General features: G+C 38.3%; 1 protein-coding gene across 1 annotated transcript; it reads right to left on the bottom strand.

Moving 5' to 3' along the window:
* Nucleotides 1–272: 272 nt before the first annotated feature.
* Nucleotides 273–19,781, bottom strand: anpeplb (alanyl aminopeptidase, membrane like b). The gene is made up of 20 exons (XM_014976627.2): nucleotides 17,094–19,781; nucleotides 16,404–16,546; nucleotides 16,174–16,310; nucleotides 15,597–15,717; nucleotides 15,227–15,381; nucleotides 14,948–15,061; nucleotides 13,777–13,920; nucleotides 12,716–12,781; nucleotides 11,703–11,768; nucleotides 11,448–11,593; nucleotides 10,316–10,395; nucleotides 9,127–9,260; nucleotides 7,906–7,961; nucleotides 7,366–7,513; nucleotides 7,068–7,156; nucleotides 6,461–6,571; nucleotides 4,724–4,891; nucleotides 4,460–4,600; nucleotides 2,637–2,700; nucleotides 273–1,400 (listed from the first exon to the last, which is right to left on the bottom strand). The coding sequence occupies exons 1-20, from the start codon at nucleotides 17,699–17,701 to the stop codon at nucleotides 1,248–1,250; spliced, it is 2,844 nt and encodes a 947-aa protein (XP_014832113.2). The 5' UTR covers nucleotides 17,702–19,781; the 3' UTR covers nucleotides 273–1,247.
* Between the last annotated feature and the right edge of the window lie 107 nt (nucleotides 19,782–19,888).

Raw genomic sequence — 19,888 nt, 5'->3', positions numbered from 1 at the left:
CCTCCCTTTACTAATTCACTTTTGAAGCCATTTTCTTGCACCGTTTTTTATTTAGAGGCATTGGAGTAAAACACAAACATTCAAAACACTTTATATGTGAAAAAATGCAGCATGCACCACATTTCCTTATTGCTTTGTTTTCATCTCTTCAGCATAATACCAATAAAGTATGATTGTTAGCTTGTTGAAGCGTAAATCCTGTTTCCAGTCTTTTAAAGTTGGTCAACCACAGGAATATGTCTTTGTGAAGGTGCTGCTAACAAAGTGCCAAAATAGCTGGTTTGAAGTCCTATACTAAGTTGTTTTTCACTTGTGGACACAACACAGGGCCATTTCTGGAGCTTAGGAATCTTTTTTTAAACCTTCAGACAGAAATCAGTGGTAAAAGTGATGGGGAGTTAATTTTCACCCTGGGCTGTTTGTTCACTTTGCTTTTGAGAGCCCAAATAAATCCTCCTACATGCTTACAAGCTGGCTGTGCAACGAAGGAATCCTTCGAAAAACAAACTGGTAATTAAAACAAGTTGTGTCTGATTACGTCTAATCTCAGTTCAGACTCGGACAGCGTGGCATTTCCTGTTGCTAAAACTAAAATAACACAGACCAAATGAAACGGCTCGCTGTTGATGTTTTATTATTAAAAATAACAATTTCAGCAAAAAAAAAAAAAAAAAAAAAAAATGAATGCAATAACAGTAATTGGATTGTTTGATTTCAACATTCAATGCTCAAGCGAACTTTCAGATGTTATTCTGGATGTTTGTGTGTGTTTGGGAACCAGCAGCAGCATGGAGACCGGTTATTTGAGGATTATTATAAATTTTTTTTTAAACTAAAGTTGTATATTGGAACAGTAAAATAATAATCAAACTGTCAGTCCGTAAAAGAAAAAAAAAGTATATTCATTAAATTTATATAAATCAGCAGCAACACACACAAGAAATCTCATATAAGAACATCTTTACCAATGGATTGACGTTCCAGCAGGAAACACACAATTCATAAAAGGGAATAAAATCTATGTTTTTACTATTTGCATTGAATATACTATAAATAATATTCATTGTTATTTACACAAACAAGAGCACACCTCTCTTGTTGTCTGTGCTACACATCACACCACTTCTGTCTGATCAAACGGAAATGTGTAAAATCCTTTAACTTCATCTCTACTTAGATTTACTAGAGCCGCCTGAAAACCGGTTTAACCGCTGATCCGACGGGCCGCTAACCATCTGGAGCTTTGATTATTCTAGATGGGCAGTCTCTCTTTCAAACCACTCCAGGACCGCGTCGTGGTTCTTCTGGACCCACTGGATGTTGACTTGGGTCTGCTCGATGGCCTGAAGTGTGGCTCTGTAAGCGCCGTTCATCTCTGTGTTGTCCCTGAAGCGAATCAGCTGGAGACACAAATTGACGTGATTAAAAACACAAAAATGTGGAAGCTAAATCCGACAGAAAGAGCCCTCACCTTCAGTGACACTACTCCTAATCATTAGGAAATATTATAATCTTTTGCAAACATATTGTCCAAAAGATTTCAGAGATTTGTGGAAAGCAGAAAAGATGTGTACGTGTCTGATTTTACTGTAATGACCAAATTCCTTTTCCAGACTCTTAACTAAACATAATACACAAATCTTAAAGATAAAAGTTACTAATTAGATAAATAGCTGGGTGATGTCAAATAATTTATTTTCAAAAGTCTTATCGATATAGGAGACAAATGAACAAAACCAAGGAAATGATTTGTGTGTGTGTGTGTTTTTGAATAGAAAAATAAATTCACATTTTTAGAAGATTGAAACATAAAATACAGCTACAAAATTGTTAAAAACTTTGATTTATTGTAAAATGAGGTTTATTAATAAGACTTGTGAAAGCGTTATCAGCATATCTAACAAAAGATGGTTGAGTGTGAACCATTGTGTTAACCAGTGTGGAACAAATAGATTAAATAAAAGTTCTAGATTATACTACACAATAAAACGACACCTAAAACTACACCATAATCATCAATTCTCTGGTGAAAATGAGTGAATAATGTGAAAAGCTGTAAGTAAGTAATTGCTACTTACATGTCAAACACAAAGAAAACTCATTCAAAAGTGCAAACATTCAATAAGCTAATAAAGTGGAATAATGATAATGAAATATGATTTCAGATGCTAAAAATTATAAACCACTCACAAATAATTCAGAAGAGAAATGAAGAGTTGAAGTTATAACATATTTATATGACCTACTTAGTTTTTTTTTTTACAAGAACAAACCTCAGCAAAGCCAAACTTTGACCAATAGACTCACTTTGTCATCACAGTTTATATAACATTTCTGATAAGTGACCTTTGACACATTCAGCTGATTAAGTAATATGAGGAAACATCTGGATAAACACAAATAAACCTGATAACTCATTAAATTCAGGCTCAGAACTCAAGACTCAACAAAATGAATAAATAAATACCAAACTTTATCTTAAACCGGACCGGTCACGATGGGACAGATTTGTGATCGATTAGGTGTCAGGGCGCTTTGGTTTACTCATGCAAGCGCAAAAGCAGATAATCAGAATAAAACCTGGTTCGAGGTGTGGCATTTATTCAACATTTGCAGATAAAATGTGAGTTAATTACCTCCTGCAGCTCAAAAGGTGTGGAGAACCTTCTGGTCACGCCCATAACCAGGGAAGCAGCATCCCTGAAAAACAGCAGCAACAGCATTTAAAAAAAAAACAAGTGAAGAAGCTGAAGAAACCAGTAAATCAAGCAGAGTAGAGGGTGGAGTATATCTGCTTTTTAATTTACTTTAGTTCACATGTTTCAAACTCAAGTGAGCCAAATCCGGCTTTTTATGTGGCCTGCTAAATTCTAGACTGAATACTAAGTGTGCTTAAATATCATGTTATCAATCAAATCAATGCAATTTTTACTGACAAATTATATCATTCAGTCCCTCCAGTTTCTTGCGAATTATTGCATATTCACACAAAATCAACAAATCCCCATACTTTTTTGCGCTGATACATAACTGGGAGTTTTTTTCAAAAGTTGTGGAAAACGTCTTTGCTTGTACGAAACAGCTGCCTCGGCCTTAATTGATGTCAGATTACAGTCCATGATCTGTACAGTGAGTAATAAAAAGTTACACTTACTGTCATAAATGACCGTAATTATCACAAATATTTCCAAAATGGTACCACAAAAACACTTTGATTAAATCACAAACCAATCTTGAAATCCTGGAGGGACTGAAAAGATGTTCAACATTATTTCATTTTAAGAATTCATTGACTTTTAACAGGTTGTGGGTGGGTTTTGTCAATACATCCTGGCACAACCGGCCCTTTAAGAGCATTCATCATCTTGATTTGGCCCAAAACGAAAATGAGTTTGACACCCCTGAAGTTTAGATAATCAACAACTACTGGTTATTCAATAAAATCTTGGATCCTGTGCCTATATAAATACTTAGATACAAAATCTGTTGACTTCCTGGCTACAGCGTAAACAGTGGAGACTTTATGGTGAGGAGCTTTTGATAAGCACTGATTAAATTTCAGGACCTTTGTCCTTGACGACACAGGGCAGGTTTACTGTAAGCCACCGTATGAAACGCTAATTTTTATGACTTCGCTTTAACACGGGCGATTAAATTGTCACGAAGCCTCTGTAAACAACGCCTCCCTGGGCGGGTTGAAGGAACGGTAACCGATGTCTTCTTGGCTCAGCTCCTGTCCTGAAGTGGAGCTGAGAACCAAGATAAACATTGACAGAGGAACGCTTGGGGACCAGCCACTCAGCTGGTTGGTGGTCCTGCAAAACTTTATGTTTATTTGTAGCTAAAAAATGCAGTGTTGACCATATATATGCTGTTTAATGGCGTTTTCTTTATCAGTGTGGTCAATACACAGTGTTTACCCCGTACTCTACTTTTCACCATTAGATATTTTTAAAACATAATAGCCGTACTGCTAAACATCTATTGACAAATTTGTAATTCTTAGTAGTGCCAAATATTAATTTTCCCACAGACAAAACCCAGGATCCATCGATACTCTTAACACAGTGAAACCATTTGCTGCTTCAAAAAAGATAAGTTCCAGTTTTTCTTGTCCAAGTTTGATTTCTATTCCTGAACTTTGACTGTTTTTTCCTCCCCATGGTTACAGCTCAAAATCACAAATACGTTTAAAGCCCTTAAAGAAAATATTTTAAAAAGTGACAGAGGACAACAGTGTTGCCCAAAACAATTAGACAATAATCAGTGTTTGTTACATAATGGCCAGCTGGAAGCTTTGGTGTACGTTTTTGGGAATAACATAATTTGATTCAATTCAATAATTAAATGGACCCTGAGTCCCCTTTAAATGTAGTTTGAATTACACAGCTCCTTCCTCTCCACCCTCTGAGGAAATTACGTATTTCAGAGGAACTTCTGACCCAAACATCGGACCTACCCCTGACTGACGTAATCCCAGTGGGCTCTGATGAAGTTCCAAGCCAGCGCTTGGCCCGCAGCGTTTTGCGCTATGAGGTTAACAGTGGAAGTGACATCCATCAGCCGTATCTTATCTGGGTCCAAAGTGTACGACAGGTATCTGTAAGATAAGGAAGGTTCTGATTCAGTGTCTGCTTCACAACACTTGGCATTACTGTAATTCACCTTATCACAGGCGTGTCTGTTATGAGAGTGTTTTTTTTATTTTATTTATTCTCATCACCTGTTGAGGAGCCAAGTCTTCTTGGTGCAGGACAAAGCTTTTCTGAGCTGGTCTTTCTCTGAGGTGTCAGTGGAGTTCAGAAATTTCTCCCAGGCAAACTCCCACTCTTTCTTATCACCAGCGGCCACAGCTTGGCAGTAGATTACAGACCGTAAATTGGTATGAATGCTGAATAACAAACAGAAAAATGCCTTAGTCCACTGATTGAAAATGCATTGTTTATGCAGAACTGTTGACTCAGACTGTTTGCTCTCGAGAAGCTCGTCCACAGACCCGCGGGATATTTTTTTCTACAACAATAATGTTGTGAAGAATGCTCTGCCATCTATTCAAACGCTTACAGACCGAGTCTTAAAATGAAGTAACTCTGGATTGTGATTTTATGTTTCTTTAAGTGTATTCGATCTGATCTCAATCAGGTTTTTCAAGAATTTAACTTTTTCTCCTGAGTTACACATCCTGGCTTGAAATGTTGGAAAGTCCCTCAATAATCTGCCCTAAAATCCAACATGGCTGCTGCACGTATAGAAACTGCAGTAATAAACTGCTGAGTTTCTCATCTGAAAGTCGTTAAATTAGTCACGCACATTTGTTACTGACCAGCGTGTGTGACTAACTGTGGTCACTGGTCTTACTGATTAGGGATTTGCCTCATCACTGAGCTTCCAGCAAACCTCACAGATTGTCTGACTGTCAGAAGCTTCTCCAGTAAACAGTAGAGACAGATAAACACATCAGAGTTAGCTCTGGAGGCGACGTGGAAAAAATAAAGGACGTCTTGTTTGCTGTGTTTTCATATGACGTCAAACTTCCCATCACAACACTTCCTCTTTTTTTCTAATTAAAATGGCTGAAAATACATGCACATATTTTTTCTTTATTATTTTATTTCCTCTAAAGTTTATATGTTTATGCTCTATATCTGTCCTCCGTAAAGACACTTGAAAAGAGAAGTCAAATTTCTTGGTTGTTCACATAATCATGACCTTTGAACTCCTATGGAAGAGGACACTCAATACGCCAGCTGTTCTGATTTACATTGTTGGGTTGTTTTATGTTTTAAGACAATAATTTAATCATTACTTGGACGTAAACGGGGGTAAGCCTTCAGATAAAATACCAAATGCTTCTACATCAAGGAACATCAGATGAGAATAGCAAATATTCTAGACTGAAAATGTAGAAGAGATTCATTTTGTTTTGTTTTTTTTCCCAGTACGTCACACAAACATCACATGCACTAACAAGCAGTTGCGGGCTACTACTGACAAACTAACATTACACGCAATTGCGTATCAGCTTCTCCCCACAACTGCTTGAAATGGCTTATAATTACATGCAATTGTGGACTGATACACAACCACATTTTAAGCCGGCATATTCAACACATGCAGTGATAGTTAAAGCTGCACCTGCAGACATTTCAGAAAACTGACTGGAGAAAATTACAGCAGCAAAACTAACAAACATCGGAGTTCCGTGTTAGTTAAATTTTAGCAGATAGTTTCACAGTTTGTAATAAAGCAATCATTTTTAAAATCCAGAGTGGTGCAGCTTTAGAATAAACCACGATGCCGCGACACCAAAAGACACAAAAGGTGAGCAGACAGCACCTACCTTCTCTAAATCTCTGCTGGAGAGAGCAAAGCTACAGAACGCAAGGGATGCTATATTACAGTTACCGTCAAATTATGGCTCTTCAGAAAACAGAGAAGTTATATTCATCTCAAACCATACGTGTTGGTGTCGTTTCTGTCCATCCACTCAGCAAACTTCTCTGTAGCCATCTCCACACAATCTGGGAGTCCATTGGAGCAGGCCACCTCGATGGCAGTGATCTGGTTGTGCCTTTAAATAACATCACAGACAGAACCCGACGGTTGAAAGTCACAAACACATTTAAATGCTTTTCAGAGTCAACTTTAAATAAACTGCACATTTCAATGATGTTTTTTTTTTGTTTTTCTGAATGACTAATTCAAGTTCATGTTTGCAACATCGTCAAACCTTTTCTCCTCAGAACTAGTTTGGGTAAAATTAGTAACATTCATACAAAAAGTGTGTCAAAAGGAAATAAAAAAAAAAAAAAAAAAAAACCCACAAGACTTGACTTTCCAAAAGCAGAAAATGAAATCCCCGACCAATATATAATTTGCATGCTTCTGCTGTCAAGATGGATGCCAGTGCCCTGTGTGCCAAAGTACTCAGCATAAAAAAGTGTCTGGCTGTGAATTTTATAGACCTCAAACAAGCAAATCTGGTTATGATTAACCTGCAGACAACTCTTCCACTTTAACCTGTTAGTTTAGCAGCTCCAGACGGAGTGAAGTAGATTTTTGCTTACTGTAACGAGTGATCGTCTGGGACGGTCGAGTAGTCTGTTTGGTTTTTGAAGAAGTTATAAAGCTCCTCTACTTGATGACGAAGATAAAGCTGCAGAGAGAGAAAGAGAGAGAGAGAGAGAACTTTACAGCAGACTTTCCAGGTCATGCTTTTCTAACATCTGATCAACTTTAAGAGTAAACTAGTAAGAATGGTTTTATATCCACGGAACCTGGTTGTAAGATAACCCCATATAATAAAACAAGAGAATGTTCTACTTGCTTTATTATATTAAGCAACAGCATTTTATTGGCGCTTGCCTGCATGGAGCCGTACACCTCGGAACGATCAAACATCAGGATGAAGTACTCCAGATTCCTGATGGCTGATTCCCAGGGGAGGTAAGCCGTCTCGCTACGGAGGAAACGGGTCGACTTCAGAGCCAGAGTCACGTCGACCTGCTTTGCCCTGAGAAAAATAGAGGACGGTAGAGACGGTTTGCAGAGACTGCTGAAGAGTAATCGTCGTTTCATTAAGCTGGAGATTTGTTTTAAATGGGTGCCTTGTCGCTCAACCTACAAATCATCGTTCAAGTCAAATATGTTTGGGAACAAATCATTTAAGACACATTTTTACAAACGTATATCAGCAGATCAAAGCAGGTTGCAAAATCTTTCAGAGGGACATTATCATTCCCCCATTTCCTCATTCGGTGTTGCTTTGAACTGGAACCAGTTCCTCTTTAAACAAACCAGGGTCAAATCGAATCCAATACTTTCACTTCTGAAGTTATATCCTTTAATCCCTGTGTCACTTTTTCCTCTCAGTATTTGTGAAAAATGATGTAAGGATTTCAGTACCTAGCCAAGTTGAAGGCATCGTCAACCAGCTGCGCTCGGTTCATCAGAGGGATGCGCTGCAAATGAGAGAATTCAGTGTTTTAACAAAGCACCCAACTGGATCCCAAAAACATATTTTGATATGAACCCCAAGAATAATCCCAGGCACGGTTTGTAATTCAAATGGAAAAATCTGAATTTTTTTGAAAACATTTCAAAAAAACTTGTTTTCACTGTGTGAGTGTTTTAGTCTTACTTTATGTCCCTCAGGCACATTCTAGGAAACCGAGCAATGGTTTCCCCCCTGGTTAAGTTCTTCCACTCATTCATGTATTTATGGATCTTGCCTTGTTCACCAATGTGCAGTCATGTTGAAAGAGGATTTTGTTTATTCTTGTCTAATTGTTTCTTAGTGTTCTCTTTGCAGAAATTGACGGGTCATTTCTTGTCCATCATTTACGTCTTACACACCTTCTAAACTTCTTAAGAAGCCAGTCTCTTCTCTGGAAGTGTGGACCGCAATTAAGATAAAAGATTTGCATTTGGTTAAACATTATTTTTCTTACTTTGACTTTCCAAATAAGGACTTTAACCTGACAGCATAAAAAAAATGCTCCAATTAACAAAGTGCTCATAAGACTGGTGATACAGGGGCGAGATTCAGACTGGCGTACGATCCTGTGGTTTCGTAAGTCTGAAAGCGTTGGCTGACGGTTTGCTGTTTGTGTGTGTACGTGCGTGCGTGCGTGTGTGTGTGTGTGTGTGTGTGTGTGTGTGTGTGTGTGTGTGTGTGTGTGTGTGTGTGTGTGTGTGTGTGTGTGTAAGTTGGCTGTGTTGGACATCATCTGTTCAGGATTAACAACAGTTGTAGAAAAAGTTGTGAATGAGGCCTGGACATTTTTTGGGAGTATGTAGCTCCCCAGACCAAAATCAGTCTTGTGTTTCACCTTTAAAGAACAAAGCTTTTACTTCTTTTTCTTTTTTTTTTTTTTGTAGGTGTGTATAAAGTACAGACATTGAAAAATCTTTAGTATTCAGATGCTTTTACAGTTGCCAATCAACTTAATTCAGATTCTTCCTGGGTCATTCCTCATTTCTATCTGTTCACTTGAGGGATTTGATCATGAATCCAAAGCTCATCATCGCGTCCTTTTAAAGGACAGGCGTGCAGTGTTGTCCTTGTCTGGTAAAATGTTTTAGTGAGAATAATCTGGAAAGCATTTAGTTCAGCTGCTAACTCACAGATGGATTTGTTTCCAGCTGCCACAGCAGGCGATCCCAGTTCTCCGCGTTGTAGTTGACTCTGTAGTATCCAGTGGTGTTGATGTTAACCAGGATCCACTCTCCTTTCTTTGAAATTAACTCATCCATCCCGTCTGTTCCGAGAAAAATGTTTGGAGAGCACATTTTAAAACTCAACACAAAACTGGAGATTTTGGAAAAGAACACCAAATAAGTCCAGAGCAGTTCTGTTTCCCAGGACAAATTATAACAATTCAGGCCTTTGGGCACAAAGACAATCCCCCAAACAGCCCTGCATGCAAACAAAACACCAAACCCAAAGCAGATGTCTTTTCAAGAGATGATTTTTGGTTTATATCTAAGATATAAAGCTAAGATTATATCTAAGATTGCTATATCTATATCTAGAGTAAAATAAACATTTTTTCCCTCTTTGTTCTCCCCTTATCTTTAGTCATGAAATATAAATGTCATGGAGGTTTGTCCATTTATTTTTATCATCTTATTGCATATCAACTTGGAGAACTTATGCACTTATGTTTTTGAGTCTAATTAATTGAGATATTGGTTTACTTTGCAGTTTTTTTGTAGCATTGCATGGTGTGACTTTCGTTTCTGGGATGTCCAATCCTGACATCATTGGCAAACCATTTTATGTCGTTTCCACTTCTGAATGACCTTTCTCACTTTACAACACTGGAATTTAGATTATTTGGAAAAGATCTAACTACTCTTCACAGATTCATGGAGAGCAACAATTGCTTCACTAGGGTCACTGGCATTGTGGTAAAAGACACTTTAATGCTCTGGAGCAGCAAACGGACAAAATTCAGACATTTTTTGAGGTAATCAAAGAAGATGGTGATCAATTAAAGATTCCTTTAATTAGAAACTCTCTTATAAAGCCTTTAAAAGGATGAACTGTGTCCTAATCGAACCCTTAAAGTCAGTTTGTTATATTAATCCCTGATAACCCTCAAGAATGGAAGTAAAGTGTCCATTTCTTTTTTACCACAAATGAATGATGGGCTAATAACCAAAAATGCTGTAAAGCCTTTTTGTACGTCTCTTCGGTCTGGATTAATCTGATTGGTTAAGAACAGGAAAAAAAAAAAAAAAACAATTCTGGACAATGTTGTGATTTCTGTGTGAGTGTTAGGGGTGTTAGCTGTGTGTTCCTGCACATTACCTCTTTCTCTCTCTCCCAGCCAGAAATCATTCGGTTCAGAAATATTTGTGGTGTATGTGATGGGAATCTTCCACAATAGACTAGACAAAGAAAAAAATAATTATATGTTAAAATGTGGCCAAAGGGCTTATAATGCAGAAAGTAAGTCTGAACAGAAGCATACAGTCTTCTAAGGCTTTTTAAGGAAAACAGAACACAGACAAGTCTGCAGACTACAAGAAAAAAAGACATCAGGTCTGCTGCACAGTGACGATACTTTATGCTGCAGCTGCAGGAGGGGTCGAATAAAAAATGAAAACCAGACCACAGTTTGCTAAATCATTCCACCGCGGTTTCATGACGTACAGAGTTAAAGAAAAAAACAAAAACAAACATTGACTCGAAACATTCTGGTATACTCAGCTGTAATCAGCAGCAGTGATTTCATGAAGGCCTGACAGGAAGATAAAAAAAAAGAACAAATTGGCCTGCAGGGACCTTCTGTGTTTTAAAAACCGAATCTGACAGAAAGAAATTCAGCACATTGTAACTCTGCCAAACTTTTTTTTTTTTTTTTTTAACAGAAGACACATGATCACAGCTAGTGAGATAAAAAGCTCAGCTAGCCATCTGCTACTTTATGGAAACAGGCTCATACATGTAATACATAACAGCTTCTAATGAAGCGAGTTTAGACCTGTTGGAAGTAAGAAGCAAAATTATACAATTACATATTAGTTTTGACCTTTTTTTTTAATTGTCACAATCCAGTGACATTCAAAGGGCCCCCAAGCAGCATTAACAGAAAAAAAAAAATCCCTTACTAATTTTCTAATGTTGCCCCATAGTTTTAAGACCATTGGTAAGATTGTATAGCTTTAATATTAACACTAATTTTTTCATGTAACTATAATATTACATGAAAATATTAGATACAAATGAAGACTTTCAAAATTATGACTAAACCAACAACCGTCAAATATGCATAAAATATGCAGAGATAACAGAAAGCTTTACTACTTTTAAAGATTAAGTCATTAAACAGCTCTGATTATTGCTGTTCATTTAGACTGGACTTTGGCTTCACTGTCACCATGTTTTCCATTAAATGGTCAAAAAAAAATTGTAAAAAAAAAAAAAAAAGAGCCCATACTTGGATACAGCAGAGCTGTTGTAGAGGAAGTGCTTCTGGTTGATCGATCCGCTGATGGTGTTGATGGTGACGACAGGATAGCCGATTTGAGTGGTCCAATTTTCCATGAATTCTTGAACTGTGGGCTCGGATTCTTTATTACGGGCCTGCAAAGATGATCACAAGCCAGTTGTACTTAGCCATACGTTTGAGTTCAGATGTTCATACTTGATGCAATCGCTGTTTGAAACCAAAAGACGTTTTTTTTTTTTTTACGTTTTGAATGAAGACCCACAGCTCTTCTTGGTCTGCATTTCCTCCTCTGTGCGTTTTGAGGTACTCCTAAAAAGCAGGAAAAAAGAAAAGTTAACATTGAAATAAAGCTCTACGCTTCTGCGGTTCTGTCTAGTATTAAATCTGACTTGAACCTTACTGTTTCTCTGCACAGCATACATTTACAGTTGAAATTGGTCATTTTGAGAAAGTCGGTCTACACAACGCTGGCAATATTGGACACCAAACTGAATCAGAGAACCTTCAAATCCCGTCTTACACTTGGCAAGCCTGCTTGCACAAGCAGACAATTCAGAAACACTATTTCGATAGTTGGTGATATTATGACACTCGGTCAACTCATCAAATTAGAAATCTGCTCTGCTCTGGTTTCCTTCTGGCCTTGGTATGATTCATCTGAGTATGGTGAACTGGAAATGTCTGGATACTGTTTGTGCTTGGACCAGAGGCTGTCTGGGTTTAACTCCAAATAGACAAAGTTATGATGAAGGGATCAGAGGCCACCTTTGAGTCCCAGAGAATACGTGCAAGACTCTCACTCATCTGAACCAGACGTCTGCAACCTGTTGCTTTTCAGACTTCCACAATGGCTTCTGTTAACTTGGGATAAAAACAATGAAGAACATGTGTTTTGTTGAAAATGACAGCAAGAGTACCAGTACTAAATTTATTTGGATCTATTCTTCTTGACATTAAGTTGGAAGCTATGTGCTTTTATTTTACATCAACATCCACAAATATCTGCACGCCATAGAAATAAATGTATTGTTTTTGCATTTTTTAAAATTATTATTTATTTCAAAACCCACAAATAGAAATAAAATGGTGGATGTTTAAAAATGAAGAAATTTCTTCTTGTAGCTATTTATCAACAATTGTGAGTTATCCTTCTTCCATAGCTTGTTTAGCATCAATCAAATGAATATTATTTAACAGGACAAGGCATTTGTAAGAATTGCAGCATCATTTTCATGTGTTTGACATGGGTGCCTTACTCTGATGCCGTCGTCAAAAGCTTTGTCTTTCACATACTCCGCCAGCATTCTCAGCACCATGGCCCCCTGCAGAGTACATGAAACCAGGGCTTCTTATAAACACAACACAAGCTTTCAGAAGAAAAAAACAAGAGAAATCTGATAGAGACCTTTCCAAGAAATATTAGTAAGGAAACATTTGATCCTCAGCAAAACAGAAAAGGACAAATTAAACTGATATTTTCCAAAACATCTTCACCACACTATCAAACTCATCTAATTTGCAACTGCAATTTAGGTCCAGTGCCATTACAAGTTCTTACAAAGTAAAAGGTGTAACCAATTGGATCCAAATAAAAACTTTTTTTTCTTTTGCCATCTTTTCTGCTGAAAATTGTCTATATTGTGCATGTTTTTAATATTTTTGGATTTGGTGACACTTTAAAAACATAAAACTAAAGCTTTTCATCCCTATGAAATAAATACATCCGTTTAGTCGTGGACTGGTTAGAGGCATCAGCAAGGCTTTAAAAGGTATGATTTCAACACTGCCTAAAATGTTACTTCACCATACTGGTGAATTAAAGTACTTAATAGGAGGGTGACGATGTCCCTGGAGTTTTCCCTGTGTTTAGAGTTAGCAGCACTTCTCCTCCCCCACCTGTTGCTAAGCCCTGCAGGCAGGTCAGCTAACTGAACAAAATCTACCACAACGTCATCCTTATTAGAAGAAATGTAACTTTGTGTGTTTATAAATATTTCTGGTTACAAAAGACACGGACAAAATTGTTTCTTTATATCCTCTGATGTTTTTTTGCTTGAAGCTACGCTGATTAGACACAGCTTTGAAAAAAAAAAATTCAAGACTTTTCAGTTTGTCTAATTTCATTATTTTTCTGAATGTGTTTGAGCAAAATAAACAACTTTCTTTTAACTCCCAACCCAGAGAAACACTTCAAACGCAAATTTACATTTAACACATAATGATGTGAAAAGGCATGTTTTTTAAAAGCTCAACCAAAAAAAAATTAAAAAAAAAACAAGCAAGCATATGTGTGTGTGTGATGTGTGTGGTACTTTACCTTACTGTAGCTTATAGCATCGAACATCCCAAGGATCTCACCAGTTGTCTGGACGTCATTCGGTGGAGCGCTGAGAGGATGGGATGTCAACAGAGCATCCTCCTCAAACGCTGCATGGAGGTCATCCATAATCATTTTCTCTTTCTTTAAAAAAATAAACATAAAACAGACAAAAAGGCTGTTTAATGACACCTGAAAAGTGTACGGGCTGCACAGTGGTGCAGTTGGTAGATCTGTTGCCTTGCAGCAAGAAGGTTCTGGGTTCGATCTTTCTGCATGGAGTTTGCATGTTCTCCCTGTGCATGCGTGGGTTCTCTCCGGGTACTCCGGTCTCCTCCCACAGTCCAAAAACATGACTGTTAGGTTAATTGGTTTCTCTAAATTCTCCCTAGGTGAGAGCGTGTGTGTGTCCTGACTGTCTCTGTGTTGCCCTGCGGCAGACTGGCGACCTGTCCAGGGTGACCCCGCCTCTCTCCCAGAACGTTAGCTGGAGATGGGCACCAGCATCCCTCCCAACCCCACTAAGAGACAAGGGTGTATAAAAAATGGATGGATGGATGAAAAGTGTACAAAGTGGAAGTAGATTATTGAGGCAAAAGTTTGCTGAAGCAATGACAGAATTTGGTCAAATTTTGACATACAAAATATATTTGATCTCACCCTATGTCATCAAAGATATACATTCTTCACTTTAGCAGTCTTCAAACATGAAAGGAGAGATCAGTCAAAAATGCAGATTAATAAAAGATATCTATGTCTACTTAGGTCCTATAGTGTCAAAAAATAGAAATGACATATCTTTATCCAACCTGTGGTTCATTATATTCTAAAGGCTTCAGGGGAGAATTTGAAAGATTTAACCAACCTTTAAAGTTTTAAAGATGTTTGAAGTGCTAAAGACCCAAGTAAAGGTCAAATACTTTGACTTCTCATCAGTCAGTCAGAGATGAAGGAGTCTTTTGGATGAAAGAGCTGAGAAATGACAGCTGCTTCAAACCAAAGATCATCAGATTACATGTCTGGGATGATGATAAAAGCCTAAGAAAATGGAGGTCTGGTGGTTTTCATAAGAATTGAGGTAGTTTGGTAAAAAAAAAAAAAAAAAAACTGATGCACTGATGCTTTTGGGAGCAACTAGCAGTGGATGAGGGGACGGCCAGCCTGAACTTACTATTTGAAATTTCGGCTCAGCATGGTCCACTGCGAGGTAGGACATGTAGGTGGCGAACCCTTCATTCAGCCAAATTTCATTCCACCATTTCATCGTCACTTGATTTCCAAACCACTGTTGACAAAACAAAAATTCAGCAGTCAATCTGCCGCGAAACTCTACTGTACCTACAGAAGATGCAACTTGTCATGGCAGTAAATACGTCCAGGAGGTATTAAACATTTTTTAATGTGTGTGTGTGTCATTCCAGGAAACACACACAATTCTTTTCCCCCTTACCTGGTGTGCCAACTCATGAGCAATGACGGTGGTGATTACTTCCTTGTGCAGCCATGAGGACACTCCTTCCTCATAGAGCAAGGCTCCTTCCTGGTAAGTGATAAGTCCCCAGTTTTCCATGGCTAACGGTTCCAAGTCCGGTAGAGCAATTTGATCTTAAGGACACATACAAATATGGGCAAATTATAAGTTACACAACCTGTATGAGACTGCTTTGACAGATTGTTAAATTATATAGTGGCATTCATTGTGGTTTTAGGAAAAGTGGTTAAAGATTAAAAAAAAAAACATGTTATCAATCAAAGAAATAAAACAAATTTGTCACATTTTGCCTTAGTTTGTCAATCAAGTTTTAAAATCGTAGTTTTACCGAGGTCTTCCATCCCGTACTGCAGGTCAAAATGCTCTTCGTAGAACTCGAGGATCTTTGCAGTTATTCTGGCAGCATACCGCGTGTGTCCGGCGTCAATGGCTTCGGGACGGGCATAGGTCTGCATGAACAAAACGCAAAAATGTTATTTTGATTTTTCTTCAAAACGTGAGAAAGAGAAAGAAGATTGTACAAAGTAAACCAGGTATAATATCATGACCACAGATCTAATCCTGGGTTAGACCCTCATCTAATGTCAAAACAGCCCCGAGAGATCATGTCTCTGTTGCCAATTCTAGCTGGATCAATTTTCATACCTGCAAACTGAGAAAACCTCAGAAGAGCTGCAGCTTTGGAGATACTCAGACACATCTAACCACCAGAAACTTGCTCAACTATTCTCCTTTCCGTTTTTCCTGCTTTCAACATTTCAGCTCTGGTCAAAATAATAGGCTTACTATCTGTTGGCTACAAATATGACTGAAGTTTCTAACTAATTAATAAAGAGAATTATTGTTTAACAATTAATTTATAAACCCAGATTCTGAACAACAAGCTATTTCTTAGACTTACTTACTTTAATAGTCACACGGTTTTCTGGGGATGTAGTGAACTTTGTGAACTCTGAGATTGTGAGGGCAAGTAAGTAACTCGACATCTTTGGCGTAGGAAAAAACGTTGTGTATTTCCACTCGTCATCTATGCTAGAGGATACTGCAAGAAGAAAATAATTCACAATAGCATGAGTCACTGCATTAGATCCAAGAATTAGAATACCTTCTTTGCTTATTGTACTTATTTACTTACTTTGTTGCCGTGTGTTTGACAAAGCCTCTGTACCCCGTCTATGGATTACTGTCAGCTGAAAAACAGCCTTCATGTCGGGCTCGTCGAAACATGGAAACAATCTCCTTGCACTTGTTGGCTCTAAATTTGTGGCTACAAGGAATCTATGAAAAAGACATTGTAGTAAAATCGAAAGAATAATATTAAAGCCAAACAGGGATGCATTTTATACTTTAAAAACATAATATATCAAATGTCAAATATGGGAATATTTATTTACTATCTCATAAAGTCTAGAAGTCAAATCAGACCAAACAGTGCAAGACTTTGTTATCACTACTTACTGTAAGAAAGCAAAGATAGTTTGTGAACTTGAAAAACATGATGGAGGTTCAGAATATTTACTTTTTAAGAAAAAAAAATATTTCCATTGATGAAATCTTTTTTAGAGTGTCACACAGGTTTATAATCTTTTAAGTTTTAAATCTCTCAGTTTCTTTTCTTAATGGTATGAAAGCCTAATACCCCACATGGAAATATTTTCCTTAGGATGAAACTGGATTCTTTTTTTTTTATATTGAAGTATTTTTTAAAAAACATATTGTTTCTCCAAATAGCAAAACATTTCTTTGTTCCATACATCATCTTTATACTTTCTCTGTGACAGCTGAGTTTAAAAGAGCATTATAGTTTTTTTTAAAAATCACTTACCTTTCCTGTATTGTGTCATTTACAAAGTCAAGGTCGGTTTCAGTATATTTGCTCACATACATTGCTTGAAGATATTCAGATATTTCTCCCTCAAAAGACAGAGACAAACTGTAATTCCCGTTTGTCTTTAAGTTTTCCTCCAGCTCAATCTCCAAGAAGTCACTGTCATCATCGTGTTGTTGGTGAGAGAGGACACTTAATTTCACGTTATTGTCGTGGTCTGTCACCCGTAGAGACGACACGCTCAGCTCGAAGCTGTGGAGGAAGATGTGCTTCGTTGCTTGGTGACAGCGGAAGTAGACGGTCGAGCTCCCATTGAAGAACAGCGTCTGGTTTGGGGTCGTGACGTTCACCTCTTCCACAATCCTGCTGTAGAACTGAGGATGGAGGAGGATCTCGTATCTTTCGGGAATCAGGGACCTCGGCAGCCGCATGACCGGCGGCGGGGCCAGGGTTGTCGACGGGACGGTTGGGACTTCAGTCATGGTTAGGTTAGTAGTCTGTATCTCGAAAACAATCATCATGGAGATCATCCCACCGATGGCAGAAACCGTCAGCACAGCGAAGGCGACGGCCAAAGCTTTGGATAAGGTGGATTTTCCTGGCATTGTGGCAGCTTCCTCTGGCCACCCGTGAGGCGTCCTTTGCGTCGCAGCTGAAGTTGAATCTCTGAGCGTGTCTACCTGTGAACTAAACCAACTTATCTGAAGGCATCCACCTTACTTCTCCCTCATAAACAGGGCTTGGCCCTTAAAAATTATAGGTCTGTGCTTGGATTAAGCATTAACCTGAGCAGTGCCAAAGGAGCAAAGAGTAAGTGTTGGAGTGTGAAGAGGGCGATGTTCATTGTAGATAGTCAGGCAGTGCTCTCTCTCACACATCTGGAGGCGCTTACTTGGTCCTACCACTAATGTAAGGGTTAGGTAAACCTCAGGCAAGGCTGCAGTTTCCAAACCATCACACTTTCCTCGCTTTTCCTATTTATAAACACAGCACAAACTGTAAAAACAAATATCACCAAGTGTCTGTCGTGACATGAAAGAAAATGAGCCTCTTCCGATTGTAGCAGGAGTCCAGGTATTCAGCCTGCCATCATCGTGCCCGCGTCCCCCCAAGGGTTCCCATCCACAGGTAAGCAGGTCCTTGCTGCAGAGGTTTCCAAAGATACACGTCCGTAAGAAAGGCTCTGTGAGATTGACAAACTCACAGCAAACAAGACGCAAATGAGGAAAGGATGTCTGAGGGGGCTGGATGAAAGAGGTGGAGTAGAGCGGGGGAAAAAAAAAAGAGGACTGGCTGCAAAGGCTCATCCTGAGGGAGGCTCGACCACCATCACCTCTGTGCTCGAATTTCTCACGTAGGGTTACAAATCAGCAAACAAGGAAAACATAGAAAGGGGTGGTTGTTTGTGAGAAGACCAGATGTTCCCATTTCAGACAAAAAGTTGTAGGGACATACACAGCATGAGCTTAGACGGTGTTTCAGTTTTTTTGATTTAGGCAATATTTTACAGTGCTGTGAAAAAAGTTTGGCCGCCTTACAGGTCTGTTATTTAAGTTTTTTTTTAAAGAAAAAATACTTAATTTCTACACCTAGTGAGTAATTATCTTACTTTTGGCAGGAACGACTCCCATCAAGCATTTGCAAAAAAGTCTTTTACATCCAGGTGAAGGGATTCTGGTCCGCTCTTCCTTCAAGTGATCTTAATTCAGCCAGAATGGAAGCTTTGCAAAGATAAGTTAAGGTCAATTAGATGACTAGGCCTCTACATAACCTTAATTTTGTTTACGACCATTGAAAGGTTGACTTGTTCAGGTGCTTTGAATCATTGTCCTGCTAGAACCCAAGTGAAGTTGAGCTTGTGGTTGCTGACTGGTCTCTGTAATTGTCCACTGGGATTTTCTGGTAGAGCAGAAATGATAGACCATCACATGACCACCGTCATTGGTTTACTGTCAACATGGTGTTCTTTTTGCCATGTGTAACAGGACGCGCACTTTCTTCATCAGTCCACAAAATATTTTACCAAGAGTCTCAGGATCATCAAGATGTTTGATATTTACCTTTGGTTTGTTTTGGTTTAGCAGAATTTTAGCTTGGTTTCTTTCTTACTGTTAAGAGCAGTAACCTTAATGAGGCCTGCAGTGCTTTGGATGTTCTGAGATTTTTTTGTGGCCTGCCAGATGAGGAGTCTTTGCACTTTCAAAGTAATTTTGGTAGACCAGTCACATCTGGGATGGTTCACCGCTGAACTGTGTTTTCCGCTTTTGTGGATTACGGCTCTTGCCGTGGATCCCTGGAGTCCAAACGTATTAGAAATGACTTTGAATGTTTTCATGGAGAGTTTTTAGCCTACTTCATGCTGTCAGACGTGCCCCGTTTCACAGGTTTCTGAATTCTATACATTTGGTGGTACTCAGGTCTGTGGCAGGTGGGGAAATTGAACTAAGGTTTCCAAAAATATTGTCACTCTTGGTTAATGACTTACCAAGGTGGAAATCAACTTTTACTTTATTTTACAATAAGCCAGTTGGTTTTGATAGCCCTTTTCTCTTAATGAGTAGAATAATACATTAAGAATACATTTTGTGTTTACTCTGTATTTGAGAGAAAAACAGTAAAAAAAAATAAAAAACCTAAGAAAACAAAGGGAGCAAATTACCTTTCCCTGCCAATGTATACAATGTGTGAAAACGTGGCCCGTCGAGAGACAGCAGAACATTTCCGCAGTTTTTGAAAACACTTTGAGGTTTCCTGCATTTATTCCTGGAGTGGTTGCAGTAGCACAAATAAAG

Source organism: Poecilia mexicana, unplaced genomic scaffold (assembly GCF_051168715.1).
Source record: "Poecilia mexicana isolate PSO_F unplaced genomic scaffold, ASM5116871v1 scaffold_6, whole genome shotgun sequence".
Classification (NCBI taxonomy): domain Eukaryota; kingdom Metazoa; phylum Chordata; class Actinopteri; order Cyprinodontiformes; family Poeciliidae; genus Poecilia; species Poecilia mexicana.
The sequence above is the reverse complement of the archived record's forward strand: the minus strand, read 5'-3'. Positions and strand labels throughout refer to the sequence as shown.

Excerpts from the sequence above, each read along its gene's own strand:
- anpeplb (XM_014976627.2), bottom strand. The coding sequence starts at position 17,701 with ATGCCAGGAAAATCCACCTTATCCAAAGCTTTGGCCGTCGCCTTCGCT. Across the intron at positions 16,311-16,403 it reads GTCAAACACACGGCAACAAA|TATCCTCTAGCATAGATGAC; the intron begins GTAAGTAAATAA and ends TTCTTCTTGCAG. Across the intron at positions 15,062-15,226 it reads CTCATGAGTTGGCACACCAG|TGGTTTGGAAATCAAGTGAC; the intron begins GTAAGGGGGAAA and ends TTTTGTCAACAG.